Raw genomic sequence first — 25,807 nt, forward strand, 5'->3', positions numbered from 1 at the left:
ACGTGCTTGCCACAACTTGTCATATGTGGATGACTTTTAAAGGACATCTCTTTCCAGATTTGAATGTTGCAAGCATCTTCATTCTCTGGTTTCAGCATTTTTAGAAATAGTTTAGGCAGCCTTTGCCCATAAAAATATGAAAACAGGGTGTGGTAAAACCTACTTTCACAGTCTCCAAAGGGTTAATTTGCAAAAATGCAGGGAGCTGCTGTTTACCAGGTAGGTATTCTCTTCTTTCCAGTAGATCATAGTTTTCAGCTGCTGGCAACAAAGCAATAAATAAAATGAAACCTCTGTATTGTTATTTTATCTCAAAACAGTTTGGCTTTCAGAAAAAATTCACTGTAATGGGAGTTGCAGTAGGCAGGCAATTTAGAATTAGCAAGCTATATGTTGCCAAGTACCAAAACCAGTAAAGCTTTTCTTACTATTTACTAAAAGCAGGATTTCTCTGTTGGTGATCTTGATTCTGGAGGCAAATTCTGATGATCTCAGTTCCTCAAGAAACATGAATTATTCTTCTCTTCCTGAAAGCATTTTCAGGACAGAAAAATCCTAAAGAGAATTGAAGAGCTGGCCTTTAGAATGAAGAAATGTTGACTTTTTACTTAGCCAGCTGTGGTAGGCTACAGCACTCGCATGATGTCTGCTTTTGTTAGCACTGGTGAAACTTGGCAATGTTCACTTTTCAGCAGTGCGCTCAACATGCAGAAATGGCCTAGAGCTCTGAATTTGGCTTTGCAGTTCAAATGTCCCCAGTGCTGGGAAGTGTTTAGTTATGCAAGCATGAGCCTGAATTTAGTTTGCTATGATGTTAAATCTTGACTGAGGCTTTCCCAGGAGCATGGTGGGTGTTGCTGTGCAAGCCTCTTAAAACAATACAGTAGTGAGAATTATTGAGTGCAGAGAGAGAAACATGTAGGCAGGGACTTGAGGGCTAGGTTAAGTTTGTCTGCTGCAGTGAGCTGTGCTAAGAAAGAACGTGTGAGACAGTGTATGTGAGTGAGTTCTGCACTGGCCTTCCAGATACTGTATTTGCTTTTTATTCTTGCTGTATTAAAACCTGCTTAACCCGAGTCTAATGATCAAATTCATTCTCAGAATTTAATTTTTTTTCCTTCCTTTTTCCTTTCATTTGATGCTGCTTCCTTTCTCCTTCCTACCTTCTTGACTCTGCCTGATCAGGCCCTTGCTCCTCCCCGTCCTCCTCTTCCCAAAGAGGAAAGCTTTGCATGGCGTCCTCGCACTGACACTAAAGCGACCAACCTGTTGCCAGTGCCCATCATGGACTGTGTGTACCTGAATACACCGAAGCCTTATACGCAGCGTGCATCACCAAACACCAGTGCACGCTGTTATTTGTCATCACCTACCCCCTATGGCACCAGTGGGAAGCAAGGCTTGCCAGCAGGGCATTCTCCCTCTTCAGACCCCAAAGATGAGGTGCATGCTAGGCAGCCACTCTTGGAAAGTCACTCCTCATCGGGTGCATCATCCATGCAACGCAGCCCTGACAGGGCAGATCCCAGTAGTAAGTCTGGAATGAATTCCAGTCATGAGACGAAGGCGGATAAAAAGGTCACCAAACTATATGTAGCTTGTTTATCTAACAGCACTTGCTCGGGCGCATCTCAAAATTCCACTGGCACCACACATGACCCAGCAGCCAGCACCAGTTTGGGCGCTGAGCTCATTCAGGCACCAGCCACCAACATTGTTTCCTCTGTAACAGACACTGAAAAGTCTCTTCCTGCTGCTCCTCCTCCTCCTATTCCTCCCAGGCCGTACTTTTACATTGTCCTCAGCAAAGATGCAGTTAGTTGTGGTGCGGGCCAGCCCTCCCAGACTCAGTCATCACCTCCGCAAGCTGTGAGGGACAGAGTGCTCGAGCCCCAGAGCACAACTGCCACAGAGGACAGGATGAGAAAAGAGCCTTACCTTACTCAGCAGCGACAGCCACCATACAAGGCAATGGGACGCAGCATGGTACATGTTTTCTCCATAACCTTGTTTTCTTCCAGCCGAGCAAACAATTCTTTAATTCATTACAATGTTCCCTTAATGCTTTATTCTCCTCCAACCTAATTTCTCAGCACTTGTTGTGCTACCCTGAGTCTTGTGGTCTTCTGCTTGATAATATTTAACACCCCATGTGTGTCCCCTCAACGTTGATCTGTGTGTTTGTGTGTGTGTTTGTGGTGTTTGTAGGGAGTTGGGTTGGGCTGGTGAGGATCTGTTTTAGTGAGATGTGAAAGAAGCAAACTCTGTAATATGTAATGGTTAGAGCTTCTCAAGTGATGGTAAATGCTGAGCTGTTCTTTGTTTTGATTTAGCCTCACTACACAGGACTGGAGAAGAGGGGTGGTGAGGGTGAATGAAGATTTTTGTGAAAACATGTGTTCACAGAGGCCAGGGCTGCAAGCAGAAGTAGTATGTCTCTTTAAGGAAAGATGATCTGCTGGGGCTTTGTATCATTTTGGGTACATTCCTTGCATGACACAATATGGCTGCATTAGACTAAAGTATGGATCTCCCCCAATACATAACAACACCTTGTTTCCTACAGGATGCCACTGCCACCACCTCAGCTCAGCCTGGAGTTATAGTAGTCCCCCTCCTCCAGGTTAATCCAGACAGACAACAAGAAGGCAGCTCCAGCACTCCACCACCGCCTCTGGTTCCTTTTGGGCAAGGCTCCGTATTCCCTGAGATTGTTTCTCCTGGCTCACCCTTGACTTTTCCAACTCTAGACGATTTCATTCCCCCACATCTCCAGAAGGGCTCCCACCATAACCAAGCACCCTCCACATCTGGCACATTACCCTCTGTTTACCCGAAACTGCCATTCTTCTCATCACCACCTTCACTTGTCCCTCCAGTCACAGGGGCTTTGCACAGGGGCTTGAAGCCTGAAATCACTGGAGTCGTCTCACATACAGTAAGCTTGCCAAGTACCCTCCTCGCCCTTTTCCTAAATTTGTATTCCTGGATTAAAATTACTTTCTCCTTGCAATACTAAACTTGAGGGAGGAGTGATGACTCACTCCCTGCCAGCAGCATGACAACTGAAACCCTGTTTGCATCCTGTGCTAGTGCATGCAGTTTGCCTGCCTTGTGCAGCTTTGAACTTTTCTTTTGACTTCTCACAACATTTGACTGTCTCCCTTTGTGCCTGTTCTGCTGGGTGATGTACACCTTAAGAGTCTTCACAGGATTTGCTCAGAATAATGAATTCTACATAAACTGAATAGCTGCAACTAACTGATCTCTTCAGGCTCTTTTTATAGCATCCTTAATTGTATTTGAATAACATTTAAAGCAGAATACAGCAGACCAGTTAAAGGTTAGGGCTGGCTTTCTGTTCCATTTGGAGCCACAAGACCATATGGTCTCCACACAAATCCCTGATAAAATCAGTGTAAGATTGCTGCCAGTATCCAATGACCTACAAGTTATAAGATCAGTTACTGTACTAAGAGTCTTCCAAGCATGGAGTTGATATGCGGTAGATTAGGCAGAGAGTGTCTCTTCATTTTGGAATTGCTCATCTTTTAAAATTTTGAATAATTCAGTCCACAGGAGTTTGAGCTTGGAATTTATGGTGTTCTTCTTGGGTTAGGTTTTGTTTCTCTTTAAGCTCATCGCTTATTTTAAAAAGTCCTTAGGGACAAGGAGGAAAAGTATCTCTCAGTTAAAACTGCAGAGGAGGCAAAAACTACCCTACCCTCCTCATACTGAAAGTCTTACAGCCACTTCTTTTTTATGCTTGCTTGTCAGGACAAGGAAGAAGTTCACCAGAAACTGGATTCTCTTGTGATGATGCTTGCTCTGCCCTTTGACTCTATAGGGATCTAGCAAACAGGCACGTGGGCTGGGGGAAAGAAAAATAACAACCAAGGATGACATTTTCAAAAGTTCTCAGCATTGGCCTTTCAACTTTTATTAAAATTGGTAGGGTTTTTATTGCAGAGAGCAGTGAATGAAAGTTTGGATTTGTTCTTTTGGTTTTACTTTGTTTTTTGTTTGTTTGGTGTTCTTTGTTTGTGTTTTGGATGGTTTTTTTGGGTTGTTTTGTGGTTTGTTTTTTTTTTTTAATGGAGCCTATGTGCAGACTCTAGAAAAAAAAAATCAGGAGGTATCCAAGTCATAGAGGAGCAGTGGAAATTTTGTTGTACCTGACTTTCTTAAGATGAGAGTTTTGAAACATTTTTGGACATGCTCACTTCAGGCGTGTGGTCACAGAGCTGTTTTCCACAATGGTTTACATGGTCTTTGTTCACCCTCTTTGGTGACTTCTCTGGGGCTGCTGAGCCTATCCTGATCCAGCATCCCTCTTCTTTGAGGGATTCTTATTTGTGTTTTAGTTATCAAAGTGAAGCTCACAGCATTTTCTCACACTTTTCCCTGACTCTTCCTCCTTTTCTCTAATCGTATTGTTATTGTTGTTACCGCAGTCAGAAAGATGGGGCTGGGTCTCTCTCTTGGGTCTGTTTCTGAAGACCATTGGTTCTTTTCTGTCCCCATGAAATATCTGTGGCCTGACCAGCTGCTGCTTGAAGCAAGATCACCTTTATCCAACAGAACAAAATTGTTCTTCCCCATTTCCCCTCAAGGTTGGAGAGGCTGTAGGTGCTTGTTCTGGTTATGGTCAATTGTCACTATGATTTGTCTGTGAGCTCTGGTGCCAGGCCTCACTTCGGCCCCTGTTCAGTCCCCTGCCTGATGCTGTAAGTTCTTTCATCTGATGCTGGTGTGTATGAAGGGCACTGAGTTGCAGTTGCAGTTGCACTTACGCAGAAAATCTGGAAGCAGGGATTTTTCTGGAGCAATATTCTGTGCATATTTGGGTTTTTTTTAATAGTGATGAAGATTCCCTTGACTAGTCAGCTGATTTTACAGATCCCTGGCTTGCAGCATTTGAGTCTGACAGTGGAGCAGCAGGAATGCAGGAATTTAGTTTGCTGTCCCATATTCTCTTTGTTTGGATGCTCAGTCCCCATTAAAGATAATTGTGTGCATCCAAATTCCTTAAGATGCTTTGAAAAATCTCAGTCTAAACTGATGCACACACAGTTTTTAGTCGTCATCCCTTCTTTATCTTAGCCATCTTACCACCACCAAAAGTCCAGTTTCCATAGACTGAGGTTTTTCAAAGGTGAGCTAGTTTTCAAAGTCTCTCTGCTGACACAGCCTGTATTTCTACAGAGCAGCCAGAGCTGTGGTGGTATCAGAGGTGGCTTTGAAATAAGCAAATACTGGACCTGGATGCTTTAGGAGAGCAAGAGCAGCTTGCTATCTGTGCTCCAGTGGCAAAGCCGTCTTCCTTACTAGAGTCCTGCTTTTTACCCTCTGTCAGTTTTGGGGCTTTTTTATGTCATTGCTTTAATCAGGTAGGTATCACACTGTCTCCTGAGTGATGGTGCTAACTTAATTCCTTAGGACTTTTCTTACCAAACCAGCTGCAGTAATACTGTTTCACTCCAGAAGTGCATGAGTTTTGCATGTCTGACTTGCTGTGAAAGGAATACTCTTGGATCAAATGTTTGTGTGTGGATGTATCAGGGGAAAGATGTCTGCATCTTCCCCCCAACCAGATTTGCTCATTTCTGACACCTTGTGTTTGCTCCAAAGAGCCTGCTAGATGAACTTAGTGCCCTATTTTGGGGTTGGAGCTGTGAAACCCAACACCAAGTAACTATAGTACTGCCTTAGCAAACTAATTTCATTAACAATGGGCAGGGTATGTACAAGGAGCCAGGTAATACTTGTGCTTATGCCTTTTTTACTAAAATTTGCTGTGATTATGCTTCTCATTCAGCCTAAAATGTTAGGGGTTTTTTCCAGATTTTCCCAGTGTAGCAGCCTTCTGCACGCTGCTAATGACGTGTTGCTCTTCTTTTCAGGACCCAGGTCCTGTGCTAAATGAAGTGCCCCAGCCTGGCACTGACTATCCAACCTCCATCACTTCCATCAGCAAGTCTGCCTCTGCCTATCCTTCTACCACAATCGTCAATCCCACTATTGTCCTCTTGCAGCACAATCGAGGTAAGGAGACTTGCATATAGATAATTGTGGCTCAAAATGAGCAAACGACATGTTAGGCTACAAGGAACTGGAGAATGTGTGTGCTGTGGATAATTAGGTCCGGACTACTAAGAACTAACAAAATTGTCTCAAAAAAGTCTTAGTGACTAGAACATATAACAGGCAAGTGAAGGTGGTATGTTTTTTCTAATTAAAACCTGTGGATCAGAAGCTCTTTGAGGCTGGGGAGAGGTTTTTAACTGGGCTGTGGACATATGAATAAGCTGGATATTGCAAGGTAACAGCTGTCAGGTGTCTTGCTGTGGTGAAAAGGGTGTATGCTCCCACATATCTGTAGACACAAAGAAACTTGAGGTAGCTTGAAAAGGTAATATGCTACTTCTCAGCTACTGCAGTGTGAAAGCAGCTGTATTTTCTGTTACAGATCTCTGTGGGAGAGATTTGACCTTGAATTCGTAGCATGATTTGCCCAATAGTAAATAATCTGCTTGCCCACAAGTTTGATCTTGGCAATTCGTTCCACTATCAGTAACTGGATCACCTCAAACACATACTGCAGTAATCCTTGAGCTCTGGATTTGGATATGAGCAAAACAGCCTTGTTTGAGAACTCCCAGTAATCAAAGCCTTTCTCACAGAGCCTGAATGGATAGTTCCATCTCTTTACCTCTGGGTTTGGAGGGAAACTTCGCTTGTCCTTTTTAGTTCTCCTGATGGCTGGCATTACCACAGCTTCCCAGTTCCTTGTGCATCACCAAAGACTGTAGCTTGTAACAGGCCACAGAGATGCAGTCCAGTTTGCCTTGATTTCTAGTGGGCTTGGGAAACTCCAGGAATCTAGCCACTAGTGCTGTGGCTTACCTTTTGCAAAGAAAAAAAATAAAATCAGATAATAGGGTCAAGGCCTGAACTCTCATTCTGTAGCCATTTTAATTACAGCATTGATGTGCTCCTTTGCAGTTCTTAATGAGATTTTTGTCAGTGCCTTTTAAAAATAGGCTTCAGTCTTTGATCCTGAAGATAGTGTTCTCACTGTAGCCCACCAGATTAAAAGGGTAATGAGTGGATTGTCTCCTCCTTTTTGCTAGCATCTGAAGCAGCTTTGCTTATGTGCTCCTGAATGAGGATGTCTGGATTCCTCAGCTGCATCAAGAGGAGAAAATATGATTTGAGGCAGCCTTTTTAAATCTCAAAGCTTTTTGTTGACTTTCTCGAGATGGTATATGCTTCTGGTCATTTTTTTTCATCAAATTTGGAGTATTTCAGTGTATACAACACAAGGATATTTTCTGTCTGTTGACTTTAAGAGCACAAGAGACAAGTTGTATTATGTGATGATAACATTCACACTGGCTCTGGGAGAACTGATGTGAAATTATTCTATTTACTAATTACCTTCATGGTTTTGTCCTGTCTGAATATTGCTTTTGGCTATTAGCACTCATGATACTTTACCCTGATAGACTGAAGAGCCTTCTCTCATCATGTTTTTTTGTGATACGGATCATGGCTGGATATGCAATTTGATCATGTCTGTGAAGTATATCATTCTAATTCCTGTTTTTCAGTCTGTATTAGTCAAACTTGTAATTTACATGTATCATGACAAGGCATCTTAGTCGCAAATTTGTATTGATTGACACTGTTTGTGTCCAACCATGTATGTATTTATTAGAAGATCCCATGTAAATCATTTTTATGGCATTATTGCTGACTCGACAGACAGATGTCCCAACCATCAGACTAATGTTTTTCAAAGGTTGTCACAACATTTGCTTTCTTCCTTGTCCTGTTAGAGTTTCCTATGTGTTCCAAGACATACTGAGGATGAATGGTTTAGTCTCCATAACTGCTCTCTTTAGAGCAGAAAACTATTCTAAAACTCTTAACTGTGGTTTATATGAACATGCTCATTTTTATCTGACCTCAGTTGTTGTTCCTCAGCATAGTCCTTAGTTACTGTTGTAGTGGAAAGTATTTCTCCATCAGGCAAAGTGAGACATCATACTTCTTTTTTTCTGCTTTTTTTTCAAATGCAGAATGGAAATAGTAATCAGATGTGTCATCTTTCCTGCCCTTTTATTAACAGTTCCATCGTGCCTATTTTGTAAAAGAACAAGATCATTGCTAGGTTTCTGTTTATTCTTCTTGTGCCTCAAACCTATTCTTGAGTCTGAGACATTCTGTTAATGCTTTTATTCCACTGTAATTTTCTTTCATTTCCCAGCATATGTTGCCTTCTTGTAGGTGTACATTTCCCATCTTTTTATGTGTTGAGGGTTTCCTGCAGTTCCTTATGCTTCCATTCCTATCTAGGATTTATCCCAGCATAGCATTAAAATTTCGATCTGCTAACTTAGTATTCTTGAATGGTTCTCAGATCTTAATTATCTATTGAATTTCTGTCCTGGCTGACATGATTCATATTTGGTTTCATATTTATGAACCTTATCTGCTCAAAACTAGGTTGCTCTCATGGCAAATAACAAATTGTTACTAGGTTATGGTCCACCTTCCCCTGAATGGTTGATTATGTTTGGTACTGAAATCAATTCCTTCATGTCAGCATGATGTTTAGTAAAAATTCCTTTTGTATGCTCTGAAATACCCTGTAAATTAGAAATTTCAAGGTCTTTTTAATGCAGGAAGTCTGAGGTCTCTAGTAGTTTAGTCTTCCAGATGGATAATGTGACTTTCTTTCTCGTCAGTGGATTATTGATTGCTTTTTAGGGAGTTAGTTCTCTTATTCTCTGAAGGGACTGTTGTACCAGACATCTCCTGCTTATTACTATTACTTCTTACTATTTTGTGCTTTATTTGCTAGTTCATTGATCTGCATTTAAGACCCTTTGGTTTGGAACTATCAGAGACTTAGAAGTAGATAATGGCATTTGAAACACAGAAAGTACACTATATCCTTTTTTGTCTGCTTGATCTCAATAAGTTGTGGTGAAAGATCTCAGATGTTCTTCTCCTGGATTTCAGTAATATCAACGGAATAAAACTCATAAGCAAGTCATTTCAGATCCTCTTGTTTATTTCTAGCAAATTTTCTTTTCAATGACTTTATTTTGCACTAAACGTGTTCTCAAATACTTGGTTCTTCTTCCCCCCCTTTTTTTTTACTGGTTTCAAATCTTAGTCTCCTCCAGTGCTACCTCTTCTGGGGGACCTCCGAAGGCATCTGTAATCATTCCTTCACTGTTCCCAGCAGTTTTATCCCTTGGCTTGACCCTTTCTCTGAGAAGCCTGCAAGTTTTTGGCCTTTTCTTACAGTCCCAGAACACAAGATATCAAGGGTGAAAGCCTCAGTTAGCTGGTGTGTGTCAGGGGCAGACACCTCCTGCTTCTTCTGCTTCTATCCATCAGCTGCTCCCTTTCCTACACAGAGATACAAGAGAAAAGGAGATCTTCCCTTCATGTAAAAAGTACATTTGGGTTTTTTCCATGAAAAGTCTATTAATTCATGGTATTCTCTCCTCTGTGGAAAAGAGGAAAAAACTCTCAGGCATTGACTCCTTAAGCTACATGTTCTTGTCAAAAGAGCTCAGTGATTCAGCACAGTTCTCCTCTGCGAAGCGATGGCTGAAGCTGAGACCATTCTCGTTTACATTTTTCCTCCCAAGTTTCAGAGATGGCCATTGTTGCATTTCTCACTTGCAGTTTCTCATAGTACAGCAACCTATTCCAGGAGGCCTGCTTACCCTGCAGCAGGTGGTTCCCATCTATTCTTCTGGCTCAGAGTGCTGACCCTTCCTCTTACCCGCTGCATGTAGGGTTTTTTTTCCTGTGTTGGCAGCTATTGTGTGAGCATGATGAACAGGAGCAGCCTGCCATCAGTGGTCAGCAGAGCAGAGAGCTGGGGCTAAAGAGCAAAGTTCAGAGGTATTGATCAGGGAGCTACACTAAAGAGAAATACCAGTCTCCCTTGCTGAGAAGATCCACTTAGTGCAAATATCTAGTGAAGGTGGGTTCCTCTAGAAAACAGCACATACCTGGAGGTTTGTTACTACTGCAGACTTGCTTGGCAAGTGTTCTGTGCCACCCCAAAGCACACTTATTTCCCATGCAGGCATTGCATGGCATGGTTTATCATTAATATATAACAGGTGTGTTTAATATATTAAAGGTTTTTAATCTTTGCTCTAACAATATGAGCTTTCAAAAGTGTTTGTACTTTTTATGTCATTAAAGTATTTTATTCTTTTCAAATGGCTTTCATGCTTTAAGGAAAACAGTTAATTGCTAGGGAGTAAAAAAAGCAGCGAACAGAGAGCTAAGCATTCTTGGTTTATTCCCAGCTGTGATTTGGGTGTCCTTTTAGAAAGCACTAACTTGAGGGTGGTCAAACCTGCTGAGAGATACCACAAATATCCCAGTCTGGGAACTCATTAATGAAAAGCCTCTAACCAAGGGGACCGTTTTGAGAATCAAAGCCTTCAAGCTGTGTCTGTGCACAAATCACTGAATCTGTGGCTCAGTAATATGTGATGAGATTCAGCAAATACCCACAATGACTCAATCATTTCTTATATCCTTTTGAAATGCTGCAGCAGTATTATTTCAAAATGTACTTTATGGTAATGGTAACAGAGTTAGTTGTCAAGTTGCTTGACTCTGAATTTTTACTGGTTTTCAAATTGTCTCCTGTCCAATGTATCATTCTCCGATGTTATGAAAAAAATGAAAATTTAAATAAAAGTGCTCTTTTCACATGTGTTGGTCACTGCATCATGAGATTTATGTTACTCCATGAGGCTGCTGTGTGGAGAAGGGACTGTGGGCTGTCACTGTGGCAGGGTATTTGAAAACAGATTCTCTCCAGCAGCTGCTATCATTCTACAGCATATTTCTTGCCTGTCAGAAATGCAGCACCAGAGCACTTGCTGTTTATGTCTCACACATTTGTTCTGTGTTTCTTTTTGTTTTGTTTCTTCCTTTACCACAGAACAGCAAAAAAGGCTTAGTAGCCTGGCAGGTATGATGTGAAAGGTCTACTACTCCCCAGCTGCTGCCTCTGCTGGAGCAAAGCTGCTGCTTTGATAGCTTTTGGGGTACCTTTAGCAAACACACTGCCCAGGAACTGCAAAGAAATATACCAAACAACTAAATTACTCATCTGTTTGTCCTAAGTCATAAAATGTGCCAACCTTTTAAACACAAATCCTTCAGTACTGAGTTTTGCAGGGCATAGTTGTGATTGCTCAAGGTGCCAACAGATCAATGCTATGCACGAGCCTTTCCTCCACTGTCTGCCCCTATCAGATTTCTACATTTTTAATGGCTTTGGGCAGGATGGTAATGTGCATGTGAATAAACATGTCTTTCTCTCTTCAATGCATGCAGTGATGTAAAAATTATCAGATTTGCAAAAGTCTTGATGAGGCAGACTAAAATTGCAGGTGTTTCCTCTCCAGGAAATCCGCATAGAAAAAGTCCTTGGCTAAGGGTTGCTGTGCTACAGCTCTGCAGAGCAGAGTAGAGCTTCAGAGCAACCTGAAGTCCCTTGGTGATGCCTGCTGCTACCTCTGTGTGTCAGTTGGGCAGTGTCAAGGAATTCCAGTTCGGAAGCAAGGCAATCTGAAGAAATTAGTTACTTCCCTCCATCTTTATGCAGACTGCTGTACAATCATGTCCTATGTGTGCTTAAACAACATTTGTTGTTTACACACTCTGATTAAAGCATGGAAATGAATTGGAAACATCATATACTGTCTGCAACAAATGGAATTGTCAGGTGAATGCAAGCTGTTAAAAAGTAGCGCACCACTACCACATACCATGCGCCTTCAGGCTGAAATCAGCAGAAAATGATGTACGGGAGACTATCACTGGTGCTTTTTGATGAAGAGTGACATTGTAGAGTTACTAATTAGTTAAAAGAAACAATTTTTGATACCAAAATACTCCATTGTCTTATATGACAGCTGAGACTGTCGTGAGATGTGTGATGGTAACCTGAGAGGTGCTTGCCTGCTTTGGCTGGCATCAGGCATTTTCTTGGGAGATTTCCTTCAGTCTAGCTGCTAAGCACAGCCAGCAGTGACACAGTCTGTCTCATCAACTACTTGCTAGGATTTTTGCCTTAAAAGAGCGGAATATGGTGATGTTGTGAAATGCTGGGATGAGGTAAAAATCCCCCATTGTCATTTCCAGATTCAGTGCCAGACAGATTAGTTTCTGATAAAGTTGATTCAGCACTTCTACGGGACAAGCCGGTTCAGGAGACAGTGCCAAGTGAGAAGAAGGCGGTGGAAGAAAAGAGAAGCACTGTCAAGAGCCTTCACCACATGGCTGATACTTCTGTCGATGATATTGGGATTCCACTGAGGGTAAGACAACACTGAGCATGTGGTTGATGCGAAAAACCTGAGCTAGGCTCTGCCTACCTTACGACTGAGGGAACTCACTACAGCTGCAGAGATTTAAGGGAAGATTGAATTCTAGTTCCAATATATTTTATGATGAATTATTCCATTTGCTATGACCCGTTTCAGCTGCCTCCAGGAAAAGAAAATTAAAAATTAGTATTTCTTCTCACAGTATCTGAAAATTATGTTTTCTGCTCCTCTGTTTCCTTCCCATCTAGCAGCTAAAGGAGAGTTTTGTCTCATTTTAGCTATCTTAGAGGCAGATACCTCTTTTATATGTGGTTACGTTCATTCAGTGTTCAGAGGAAATTATGAGAAGAATTATTAACCTGTTCTTACCCTTAATGTCTGGAATGACTTAATCACTCAATGTTTCTAACTGTCCAATGAATACTTAGGAAATTGATATGTATGACTAAAATAGGCAAGATGTTTAATTTTAGATGTCAAACCAGATTAATATGCAAAACATTTCATACAATCTGCAGTTCTACAGAGGTTACAGCCTGCCTCTGCAAAGCTTGTTCATTATTAGTTACTTGAGTAAAACCTCATATGAGATGATATACCTGAGTGAAATAATTAATATTTTGGAATATTAATATCATACAGCTTTCACATAGCAGAGTGTAATTTTTTTTCAATGCTGGAAGATTTGGAATAACTTTGAAGGCTGGTAAAACCATTGTTGATTATTTCTACGTATATTTATTTTTCCAATAGAATACAGACAGATCAAAGGACTGGTACAAGACGATGTTCAAACAGATCCACAAGCTAAATAGAGGTACTGTAGCACAGATGTTTTTTATTTACTTTAAAAGAACCACCTTGATGACATTTTGTTTCATTCATATGAAGAATTGTACTGAGTGTTAAATAAAAGCATTTTATGTTAATTAGTGTTTGCTCTGCATCACAGAACTCAACCAATGTATTTGAAATCTTTGAAGTCAATGGTGAGAGAACAGTGAAGTCCAAAGAAAGGTCTGAGTTGTTCTGAAAGGTGAACATGAAATCAAGTATACTATTTGAGACCAGAAAAGCCAATAATAATTTCATACTTGGAGAAAATAGGTCCCTGAACTCCAGTTTTACCAGCTAACCCAATCCACACACTTCTAAAATACAGTAGGTTATCCCTGAAACATCTCTGTGCATAAGAGAAAACTTTGTATACTGTTAAGCTTTAGTATCTGCACAACAAAGCATGATTTGAAGTTCACTGAAACCAGTGGAAAGGTTTCCACTAATTTTTGGTGAATTCAAAATCTGAACTCTGCTTTTTCAAAACCCCTATCTTTCTCCTTTAAAAACCTAGAATTGTGGTGAGGACTTCCAAACGTTTTAGTGGTGCACTCTCAAGGGATTCCCACCTTGGCGCACTTCTATGCCTGACTGCTGATACATTCACATTTTTCTTCTGTGTGAGAAATGGCTGCAGTAGCATTTGCAAACTGAACCCTCTGAACAGCCTGACACGCAGGCAAGCGCAGCTCAGATCTGTGCTTCTGTAGCAAAATGTGGAGCATGCCAAACTGGAGCTGTATTTGCTGCTGCAGGTGCTGTCCTGATGAGCTTTATGCATAGATAAATGCTGTGCTGTAGCGCATGGAATGAGGAGGGGTTGAACTATTTCCTAATCCTCCTGCTCCTAACAGAGGTTCTTTAGCTCAGTTAGAGCCCATGCTCAGATGGAGGAGAATGAGTTCAGTCCCCTTGGCTTCCAGGATCTCTCACGAGGCCCAGACATGCAAGGCAGCAATGAACAAAGAGGCATTCTAGGTTGTGTCAAGCTAGAACATCAGCACGGGAGGGACTGTTCTGCAGTCAGCTTGAATGGATTCTTGGCTCGCCCTTCTTCCCCGTTAAATCTGTCCTCTCTGTTCTTTTTTGCAAATCATGTTCCTCTCCTTAGACAATCCTGAAGAAAACCCTTATTGCCCTACCTACATATTTCCTGAACTTCCTGAAATCCAGCAAAAAACTGAAGGTACCAGAAGTTCAGTCAGAGTATCTGTTGTCTTGTGCTTTGAGTTAACTGTACTATAGTGCCCTAATAGTAACTAGATTCAGGTTCTAGCTTTCTGTTACACTGCCTGGAAATTCAGTTATGCCCGGTATACCTTCGTGTGCGATGCATAAAATAACTAAACCTTTGCTAATCTATTAATCTTTTTTTAAAGTCTAATACCATCTATCCTAGTGTTATTAAAGTAGGGAATAAAATCATATGGTGATAGAAGTTGGGGGATGAAGCATAACCTCCACTTCCTTGTGGATAGTCTCAAAATCCACTGCTTTTCTCTGCTGCAGAAGACAATCCTTATTCTCCTACATACCAGTTTCCTGCGTCTACTCCTAGTCCTATCTCTGAAGGTAATAATAAAGGTCCATATATATTTATCTGCACAAATGCTGCCTTATCCCTTTATTTTCTTCCTGGAGTTTTTTCTAGTTGCTGAGCATTATGCTGCCTCATAATGATTTGCTGCACTCTAAGCCTTGCCTTGACTGTATGATGCCTTTTTGGCTTTGCAGTGCTCCTCTGCCTTTGTAACTAGTATTTGACTAATGCTGCAAACTTGGGGTTTGCTTGGTTTTATGCGCTTATCAGTTGCGTGTGCAGTGATTATTTAACATGTCTAGATTGCTGACTTTACCTGTAAAGATATGGTTTAACTGAGATTTCTCCCCCTCCTTTCAAATCAATAAATTTTATTAATTATTTGCTTCTGGTTTTAACATTAACATAGTATTAGGGCCAGACCCAGAATGTCACTGAAGCAAAAAGGCTGCTTGCTTCAGTGGGTTTTGGATCAGTCCCTCAGTGTAGTCTTTTAAAATAAAAATAACTTGGTAACATAGGTTCAGGGCTGGTCTTAGGTGCACGTGGCATATCTAGGCAAGGACAGAGTTTGGTCTCATCAGCACATCTTGCTACTTGAAATAACACTGTCTTTACCTTATCTCTTCATGTGCTCAGCAGATTCACTTAAACTTTGTATTCAAATCAGAATGCTTTGCAGTCATGTTTCAGGCATGGTGAAATAGCATCTGTTGCAGTGATAATTGTGTGACTGTGCAAAATACTTATATATGAGAAATACTGGAATCTGCTGCACACATTGGATGTACAGACATCTCCTGATTGGGAAGTTGTTGGTGACAGCCTTGTTGACCTGGTGCTTTGGTGACACTTTAGATCCTGCAATTTAGGAACTTGCCTACTTAGCCTGTGCCTCAAGCCAACCCTGGTGAGACTATTAATTAACCATTTTATTTAATGTTTTTTTAAACATCTGGTGGGTATTGTGTAAGAAGAAAGCATGCAATATGAGCTGAGATGCTCAAAGAAGGCAAGGAAACGTAAGGTGCATTTCACTGTTAAAATGAATGTGGATGAAGTGTCATACAGGTATCTAAGACACTTGATAACTTCCTGGCGAAACATACTAGGGGAAGGGTCCTGCCTTGCAAATCGTAATGCAGGGTAAGTTATTTTCTCTTGGCAGAGTGGTATGTGGGTATGGGTGAGAGAGAAACAGTTTCAGTAACTAATAGATAAAAGAGTTTTACAGAGAATATTTCATTGTTCATGATGAGGTTTGAAAATCTATTTTACTCATCTGGACTAACACAGTTTGCAAACCCAATGATGATAATATATTAAAGAGTCTGTTTTCCCATAAATGTCTCCTATGCATTTAGAAATGTGCATATGAAAGTAATTTGCTGGTTTATATAGTTGAAATTTTATTGGACCAAACACTAATTTTTATTCTCAATATATTGGGATGCATTGCTCTAATATTTGCTTGGATTCTTGAGAAGAAATACAAAATATTTGATGGTGTAGATGAGTTGGAGGGGTTGGAGTACATGTGTCACCCCAAGACACGCGTTTAGAAAACATTTCAAAGATATGTCTCAGTGGCAGTGTTTATATAGAGATGGGTTGGAGCCTCACTTTCATACAATTAATGTCAGAATGGATTGATGCATAAGATCTCCTAGAAACATCAGGATTTGGGCTCTCTTCAAAAATATATTCAGAGTTTCTAGAAACATACAGAATGTGTGCAATCCATGAAATAGAACCCAACCCTGCAGATTCTCTACCATCTAGAGGGAAACAGTCTCTCTTCTTTAAAGGAATCAGATTTTGAAGTTACAAACTTGTGATTTTCTGCTCTGTGAAGAAGAGTCCCATAGATAGAATTCAGCTTTGAGAAACAGGAGATGTTGTTTTAATGCTCAATGCTGATTTACTCTTTAACGTTATCAAATCGTTCCAGATTTCTGTGTTTCAGTATTTCTTATGTAAAAAGGAAAGAAATGTAGACACTCTTCTTTATAAGATACTCAGAGACAAAACATACCTATTCTCCTCATTATTGTAGATATTAGAATATAAGAAATTGGAAAATAGCAATTATCTGAAGTGAATTTTTTATTGTATGGTTTTCTTGTTTGAATGATGAGCTATAATGAATATTGATATTTCTCATCAAGTAAGTAAATAAAATTATTTCTTATTGCTTACCAGCACTAAATAAGATTATTAGAGGTGAATGGCTGTGAACGTAGTTCTAGACATTTGTTCATCTGTATTTTTAGGGACTGCTGAGAGTTTTATGATTTACCAAGTGTTTTTCTATCTGAATAAACCAAACATATATTTAAGAATAACATCATTTTTGTCAGCAATTCGGTGTAATATATTTGGTTTGTGTCATTAAGGTTTAAAATATGGAAATTGGCCTGAAAATTGACCTTTGCTTTTTCTTAACCTGAAGGTTATGATAAGCATACCAAGACTCAATAATCATCTTTTTGGAACTTTAACCTTCTAATTCATTCACCAAGAGAACTAAAGCAGATAGGCTAGAAGTTTAGACTTCCCTGAGTCTTCCTGAAAGGCTTGATGAAGGCTTGACTGCAACTTCAGGTCAGCTGTGTTAGCCAGGTTGTTTTTTTCCACCAGATGAGATTGGCTGTAGTATCTGATCGATGTCCTTGAGAGAAAATTTGGAAATTGTTTCAACCTGTTGATTGGCATCACTAAATTCACATAACACTTTCTTTAAAGAGTTTTTTAATCTAGTTTATTCTAGCTTCGTCTTCTTTGTTTTTCTGTCTTTTTCTCTGTCACGTTTAGTAGCTTCCTTGCAGAGGTGTTAGTAATACTTTTGCTCACAAATCCCTTTGCAGTCACAGAATCACAGAATATGCTGAATTGGAAGGGACCCACAAGGATTATCAAAGTCCAACTCCTGGCCCTGCACAGGACGTTCCCAAGAGTCACATAATGCCTGAGAGCATTGTCCAAACACTTCCTGAGCTCTGTCAGGCTGGTGCTGTGACCAATTTCTGGGGAGCTGTTCCAGTGCCCAACCACCCTCTGGGTGGAGAAGATTTTTCTTATATCCAACCTAAATCTCCCCTGACTCAACTTGATCGGTGTCTGCACCTCCTCTTCCCCTCACTAGGAAGTTGTAACTGCAGTGAGGTCTCCCCTCAGTCTCCTCCTGTCCAGGCTGAACAGACCAAGTGACCTCAGCTGCTCCTCATACAGCTTCCCCTCAAGGGCCTTCACCACCTTCATTGCTCTCCTTTGGATGCTGTCTAATAGCTAAATACAAAAATCATATGTGATTGGCAGCAGGACTCCTCAGCTCAATTGTTGTGTTTAGCACCTAAAGAGTTATTTTAATCATAGACTATGGCTTTTGGATTCTCTGTCTCTCAGCTTTTGATAAAGTGGATCTATTAACCCTTGATATAGAGGAGTTTTATGATAAAAAGGGATTATTTTCAAAAGTTCTTTGAGAGCCTTGAGAAAGGTATTAGTGTAAGTAGTATATTAATATTTGTATCTAATCTAGGAAATATTTTCAAATGCAATTTAAACCTCATTGGAATTTTATTTTTTAGGATACTCTCCCTGAGGTAAGTATTGGGCATATCACTCAAATTATTGTCAATGCATTAGTAGAAGAAATTAAAGGGTCTCTGCTGCTTCTTCTTCGGGGATTTCTCAACTCCCTTGCAAAATGCTTTTGTCTTTCAGATGAAGATTCTGATTCATACTCTCCTCGTTATTCCTATTCTGAGGACAGTAAGTAATTCACATTTCTTGTTTAATTTGTCAAACAGAAAGGGCATGTAAAGCATGTATTTATTTGTCTCCTATCCAGTTCACCAATATTCCTATATGTGATTTATCCTACAGGCAGAACCCAGCTTTCTGTTCCCCGCTCCAAGAGTGAGATGGACAATATTGATTCAGAGAAGGTTGTGAAGAGGTCTGCCACTTTGCCACTGCCAAACCGTACTTCATCACTGAAATCAAGCCCAGAAAGGTGACCTGAACTAAGTTGTATATGGATCAGTTCTGGAAGAATATCTGAAAGCTGCCAATGGGAAGGGGATAAAAGTGGAAGCCTTAGGTCCACAACTCCAGTTAAACTCTTTTGGAAGTTGGATGCATAGTTTTTGCTCTGAGTCTTTTACTAGGCAGCAGTGAACTCCTTCATTGTCACAGCCCAGTCCCTCATTCTGTCTGTCTTTTTTATGAGGCATCACACAGTCTGTTGCATAGTCTCCTGCCTGGGTGAGGAGTGTTTCCTTGGGTATCATGTCTATACAGTGCCTACCACATAGGCACAGTGGAGACTCTTGGCTCAGTGTGACACTGTAAAGGCCTCAGAATACAAACAAGTAGTGATAATTGTAGAGAAGCAAAATTTAGATTTATGTTGAACCTTGGTAAAAACTTTGTTACATTTTCCATCTCTGAGCAGTCTTACCCATATGAACTTTATTGGAAGTAGGTTCTAGTCAGCAGTGTCATTTCTGATCTTTGGGATTACTTCCCTCCTCATTTTTTGCTTTATTACCATGTATTTTAAACCTCTTTGTAACAGTAAAAATGCATATACCAAATGAAGGAAAAGCAGAATGACCAAAGAATATTTTATGTCCTGCTGAACTTTCCCAGCTCTTGAACTGCTCCTCCCTCCTTTACCACCTTCTACATGCTCTTAGTGTTTTTCACTTGCTGCCTCAAATGAGCAATGCTGTAATTTGAGATTGATGCTTTAGCGAGCATCTGAGGTCACTGGATCAGGAGACAAAGTTTATTGATAGAATGTGTCTTCCTTATGTATGAATTGAAGGCATTAGTGTATTTGTTCTCTGAGAAAACTCTTGCAACTGAAAGGATTACCATAATTAATGCTTCCTATTATCTAGTGGTAAGCCAGTGCCTCACCAGAATTTTCTCTGTGGTTGAAGTCTTAAGCAGTCAAGTTATTCTGGACAGCAAAGATCATTCTTGTTGGAATTTGTACACTGTTTGTATGCCAATCATTTTGACTGTCATCTTGCCTTACTTTAGATAGAAAAAAAAATTAAATTGGTCATCTCTGTCTCTCCTCAGCCAGTGGAGAAAGTTTAGGCAGCTCAGTGGTTTGTTTCTACCCTAACCAGATCAGAAGGGTAAGGGAGAGGAAACCTGGAGCAGCAGTTTCAGATAGATGCTTCACTTTTTTTTGGTGAATTCTGCGTGAGATGAATCAACGTACACATTTCCCATCAAAGAGAACATGCCAAGAGCAAAATCAGAATTAGTTCATCATCTTAAAAGGGCTGCTTTCTGGGCTTTTTGGAGAACATTTGTTATTCTGCATGAGGTGTTTGATTATACCAATTTTTAGAGCAGCAGGACCTTGTAGGATATGGACCCTGAATGTTTTGTGGCTGTTGTTGTTTGAACTGTGCTGGTATAGGCATTGCACAAAATAGTGAGTTGGATATGTCAATGGACTGTTCTTAGCCATCTTAAGATAGAGCAGCCTGAGATAATTCTTTCATGTCTCTAGGAGAAACCTCCTCTTGGAATCCAGAGTGCCCTCAGAATCCAGAGCAGTGGTAGTCAGGTAATCAGTGATGTGGCTAAAAGGCAGAAGTTTAGCAAAAGGAATTTAACCTGCGTTCTGCCCAAAGTTGGGACATGTTCATATTTGTGAGTTAAGCCCATCATTAAGCTGTTTCCAGTGAGGAAAGATACAGAAGCCTGGAAGTTTACTGAGAGTTCTTAGAATAACCCCCCCCCTCTGCTCCAATTGTTCCAGCAGCTGAGCTGTATCAAACTCTGCCTGCAATAGATAAACAAGTAGGTGTCCAGACCCCAATCTGAACTGTTCCTCTTGTAGCAGTCTCCTTTCCTGGGTTAAAGAAAAGTACCCTGATTAAACCATGATTAATGGGGTAAAGCATCTGTCAAAATGGAGTGTTTGTCTCCAAAGAAACCACAGTATTTTGGGTTAATTGATTTTTGTTTCCTCAGGACTGACTGGGAGCCTCCAGACAAGAAGGTGGACACCAGAAAATACCGTGCAGAACCCAGGAGCATTTATGACTATCAGCCAGGGAAGTCCTCCGTTCTGAACAACGAAAAGATGGTAATGTTTGATTTATCCTAGTTTGTGGCTTTATCCTGTGATTATGAAATACTCTCTAAATGCTGGTGTGGTTCTATTTGGATGGGATTCCTTATGCTTACATTGCAGTGCTCATGTGATGTATTTTGAAAACTGTTCTGCATAACTTCCTAACATTTTTGTTCTCTCTAAAGCAAGGTGCAGGGGGATTGAGAGGCTTCTTTCCTTTTGGACATGTTGTTTTCCGTGTTAAGTATGGATCACTAACCCTAGTTTTTAATCCATGTTTGACACTGTGACCTGTTCAGCAGCTGTTTTGCCAGCTGTACTTTTTCTAGGGCACAGCATTAGCTGATGCAGGAGGGTTGAAGGCATTATGCAACAGAGAAGGCAGGTTCAGTTTCTATGTTCCTCTGATGCTTTAAACACTGAACTAGTTTTTAGAGTGCCTTTAGTGTGCCTCCATGGATGCCTCTGAGGTGCGCATTAGGATATGGCCATCTTCCCTGGGCTGCTTTTTTCCTCAGCTGGATCTCACCACTTCTGTGGCAGAGGTGGCAGGACTGAATGTGAGCTCCCCAGCTATGGTGGAATGTAACCTGCAGTATTAAGTGAGCTGTTACCAATTTCAGTCATTGGTTTTCAGTTAGTAAGTAATTTCAATTAGTAAGCAGTGCTGTGAATTGTGACAGCTGGGGGCATATGAAAGTCTCTTTCTGCAGCCTTGGCTGAGAATACTTGACAAGGGACCGGGCAGAGAGATGATGCTAACCTCATCAGCTGGTCCTGTATAAATCACCACAGATCACTTAAGGTGTCCTTCCATGGTGCACGTGTGACACTGTAACTGCTAGAAAATACTGAATGATGTCAGTACTGTATAACAAACGATAGTGCATAAAGATATAATTGTTCTATAAAGGCATTAATTTGAAGGATTCAATTAGAAATGCGAATTGCAGTGAGTTTCCAAATGTAAACTGGACTTTGTGCCTTAACAGCTCAGACATTGATCCATGCATGGAGTAGACAAAGGAATGCTCCTGAAAAACCTGCCAAGGATTTTACACAAGAGTGAATAGCAATTTAAATCAATAGAAATGTAAGAATCAAGTCTGTTGTGGGACCTGATGCTTCTCCTTAGTATTTTGGTGGGTTTTCTTTTTTCCTTCCAAGTGTAATCAAGGTCCATCACTTTTTGAAGATCCTGCAACCAACTTCTTTTCACACCCGTGTCCCTTCACTGACTTCAACAAGGTTGCTCCTGATGGGAGCACGATCCTAGTGCCTATTGCAATGGGCGGTGGATGACTCCCTCTTGATACTACTGGGCGTTGGCTCAGCCCATTAGAGAAGTGCCAGTGAGGAGTGGTTTGAACATGGTATGACACCTCCATTCCTGCAGTCCATCCTGGAGCCAGATTTCTGCTGACTTAAACATCAATTTTGTCTCACGGTAAACAGACAAGATTAAAACTTGTGGCAAAAGGCCGGCTTCATCTGTGTACTTAAACATTTGCAAAAGGTCTGTCATCACCAGTGGCACTGTCTACATGTTCAGACTTCATCAGGTACTAAATTGAGCTGTGGAATCAGAGTCTAAAAGCCACAAGCAGAACCATCATCAGCATAATTGGAAAAAATTGTATGTACAGAACTCATCAAAACCAAGACGGAAGTGATAGCTGTGTTACTTCCAATGTTATTTTAAGAGCTTTAATTTAAAGCCACAGACCAGAGAAGAAAGGTCTTGAAGTAGTAGCTTCACAGTCTCCATCAGTCTCATTAAATATAACAGTAATATAGTGGTTAGTGACTACATCTTTCAGGGAGGTGCCAGAGTTTTGACTATCTCCTGGTAATCACACCTACAGCTGTGACTATCAGAATCCCGACCCAAAACCATTTCAGAGCAATGAATAGCTTCCTGTTGACATCAGTGGACATTGTTTTAAAGTAAACGAAGTTATATGAGATGAGTGCTTTTAGTTGGAATGCAGTAAATAAAAAATAGATGTATTGATTCTCTTGTGCCTTTAAGAAATAGTCAAATTATTCTCCAGGCCATCAGGCATTAAACATGATGTAACTATTTATCTTGCATTGCCTGTCATTCAGCATTGATCCTGAGCTCTTTTCCTAGAGCTTTTTTTTTTTTGTGATGCTAATGGCTATGGCAGCATCTGGGACATCCAAGTCCAGCACTGTTGTCAACTGCCTCAGTAACCCCACCACAAAACGATTTCCCTGAGGATACTGTGCGTCTGTGTGACTCCTTCCTCCTTGCCATGGAGCACTTGGGATCACACTGGCACAGCAGACATAACGTGTTTATATTTTTAATGCACTGAGATCCTCTCTGTCTTATACTAGGTATATTGAAATGCAAGAATTAGCTAGATATCTTTTGGGGATTGGTACCTCAGAAGCTTTAGCAATGGACTTTTATTCTCTTACCTCATTATCAGTATTTTCAAACAGCTACAACTATTTCAATTTTTTTTTTTGCATTGAAACAGATGGTATGAATGACAGGGAATTTCCTTTTCAGCTGTACTGTTTTCTGTCCTGTCTGATTTTCCTTCATTATAGTTTTGTCTGATACTCTAACATTTATTTGTGAAGAAACATGTAATATTGTCGCTCTATCCATCTTTCAGAGATCTTTCAGGGTGCACTCTCTCTGACATGTGTCTTGTATGATTTAGAAAACCACCTTCCGCTCTGTTTGCAGTGTATAGAACAGGGTTTCTCACATGTTCATGTGCTGTTAAAGATGCAGTATTTGAATCAGGTCTCACTGAGTCTCTCTCTTTTTTTTTTAACCAATTGAAGATTAATAAAAGTAAAGTTCATGCAGCTTTGGACTTGATGGAAGTGTCTGACAGTACGACAGAGGGACTGCTTGACTACCAGCTCTTCCATTCAGTCTCTCTGTGACTCTGGGCAAGCTGCATAATCTCTCTCTCTACGTGGGTCTCCTGACCTGTAAAATGCAATTCATTCATATTCATGTTGCTCACAATGATGCTGCTAGGCTTAGCTGATGTTTGCAAAGCAGTTCATGGCCTTTATGAGAGACATGCTATAGAAATTCCAAATTCTAAGACTAAATATCTACATTTTAGAATGGAAGTAATGAGATCTGCATCTCTAACAGTCCCTTTCCGTGTATTCTTTGCATAATGTTATCCTTCTCTTTCTTCCATTCCCCTATCACCAATTCCTTTAGACTCGGGATATAAGCCCAGAAGAGATAGATTTAAAGAATGAACCTTGGTATAAATTCTTTTCGGAATTGGAGTTTGGGAAACCGGTAAGTTTGATAGTTGCAATGACCAATGAAGTCAACCTGCCTTTTTTTTTTTTTTTTTTTTTTTTTTTTTTTTTTTTTTTTTTTTTTTATGATTGTCACATCTCTTTCCTAGGCCCTAAATCTGAAACAGCTGCCTTACTCATTTAAAGATGTGATTGTACGTAATGTGTACATAATGTCATCCTGGTACTAATATAAAGCAGCTGTTCTATGGCCACTTTTAGTGTTTTGAAGCCAATTACAAACATTCTCCACCTTCCAGCACTATGTATCAACAAGGTAATATTTTTTCACACACCATAGTTCAAACTGCATTTTTGTTGTTGCTGTTAGAAATAATATCTTGTTGTCATTCTTAAAAGTCCTTATTCAAAGCCATTATTCTCCCTCTGCCTGACAAGATCTAGGATGGCTGATAGGTAGCTTTAAGTCAAGGAGAATTATTTATTCCTGTCCCTGGCTTGTAAACTGTAGGTCAGTGATTTCTAGCAGTCCCTAAACAGATCATGACCCTGTTTCCTGCTTATTTCCTTATGCATGTAGCTGCCCATTGCATAAAATGGGGAGCATTAGTCTGTGTTGAATAGCCCTTGCCCTTCCCTGAAACCAAAGGAGTCTGAGAACAGTGTTCTTTCTTTTCAAATGGAGCTGTGTTCCTATGTGTGGAAAGAAGGAAAAAAAAAAAAAAGCCTTGATTTCCTCTCTGGAAGAAGATGAACTAAAGCTTAATTATTCAATAGGACAAAGAACATTTTGATGGGGGGAACACATCAGTGGTCATGGCTACTGGAAAAAAATGTGACTTTAAAGCATGTAATGGACTGGTTCTTACTGATTAAAGACTATTAACTTAGTTATTAAATACTGTTTAATAAGCTACTGTTACTTCACCAGAGGGTCAGTATCAGCCTCCCACATGTATTCAAGCATAGTGATGGTTTGTCATTTCTGCTTTCCCCTTGAGGTCAGTAGTCAAATGCCCATGCACACAATTTTTGAGTGCTGCTGAGATTCCATGTGTGTACAACAAAACAGAAATATGTTTTAAGGTTTAGTACTGTCTTCAAAGGCAACTGCACATGGACACTAGAGACCAAGTTTCCTTTAAATCTAATCTTTGTTCTGACAGAAGTGACAAAGTTCCTCTGCACAGAATGTAGCTACCTGGAGTTGTGTGCTCAGTCTGATCACATCATACAAATAGCATAATTTTTGCTGAAAAACAAGCATGTACAGTGGTTGAGTAGTCCAGTCTTTCATAGAAAACTATGGACCTTCCATCCTAAGCTAAAGAAGGAGTTTCAGCAGTGGTTTGAGATGACCCCTCCTAATGTTTAGGCAGTAAAAGTCAGATAAATCTCACCTCACTGAGGTTTTAAGTGTTGTCAGTATAAGGATTTGACTCCTTAAAATTTGCTGTGAGTTTCCACAGTGTCATGTTTCCACAGTGAGAAGAAACCTGTTTATCTTTGCTGCCGTGTAATTAATAGCCATCTGCTTTTGCAATGAGTGAAGGTTTGTCATCTCTGTGGTCCTTTGAGTTAGTGTGAGTTAATGGAAAAATGTGTCAAAGAAAGGAGACCATTTATGCCCTTGGTTCTTTCTACATGTGGGGGTATACCTGTTCT

General features: G+C 40.4%; 1 protein-coding gene across 26 annotated transcripts in view; it reads left to right on the forward strand.

Moving 5' to 3' along the window:
- SORBS1 (sorbin and SH3 domain containing 1) overlaps positions 1-25,807 on the forward strand; it is a 164,435-nt gene that overhangs the window by 107,171 nt on the left and 31,457 nt on the right. For 10 of the 26 annotated variants that reach the window (XM_082285972.1, XM_082285977.1, XM_082285980.1 and 7 more), the window contains 11 exons: positions 2,567-2,938; positions 5,904-6,045; positions 10,994-11,023; positions 12,202-12,377; positions 13,140-13,203; positions 14,335-14,409; positions 14,733-14,795; positions 18,490-18,537; positions 18,652-18,781; positions 20,770-20,884; positions 24,096-24,179. In XM_082285972.1, coding sequence (XP_082142098.1) covers positions 2,567-2,938; positions 5,904-6,045; positions 10,994-11,023; positions 12,202-12,377; positions 13,140-13,203; positions 14,335-14,409; positions 14,733-14,795; positions 18,490-18,537; positions 18,652-18,781; positions 20,770-20,884; positions 24,096-24,179 — 1,299 coding nt within the window. Of the gene's footprint in view, positions 1-892; positions 1,987-2,566; positions 2,939-5,903; positions 6,046-10,993; positions 11,024-12,201; positions 12,378-13,139; positions 13,204-14,334; positions 14,410-14,732; positions 14,796-18,489; positions 18,538-18,651; positions 18,782-20,769; positions 20,885-24,095; positions 24,180-25,807 lie in introns of those variants that run through there. The other 16 variants (XM_082285968.1, XM_082285973.1, XM_082285975.1 and 13 more) reach the window with 12 other exon arrangements.

The sequence above is a fragment of the Coloeus monedula genome, assembly GCF_965178545.1.
Source record: "Coloeus monedula genome assembly, chromosome: 8".
Classification (NCBI taxonomy): Eukaryota; Metazoa; Chordata; class Aves; order Passeriformes; family Corvidae; genus Coloeus; species Coloeus monedula.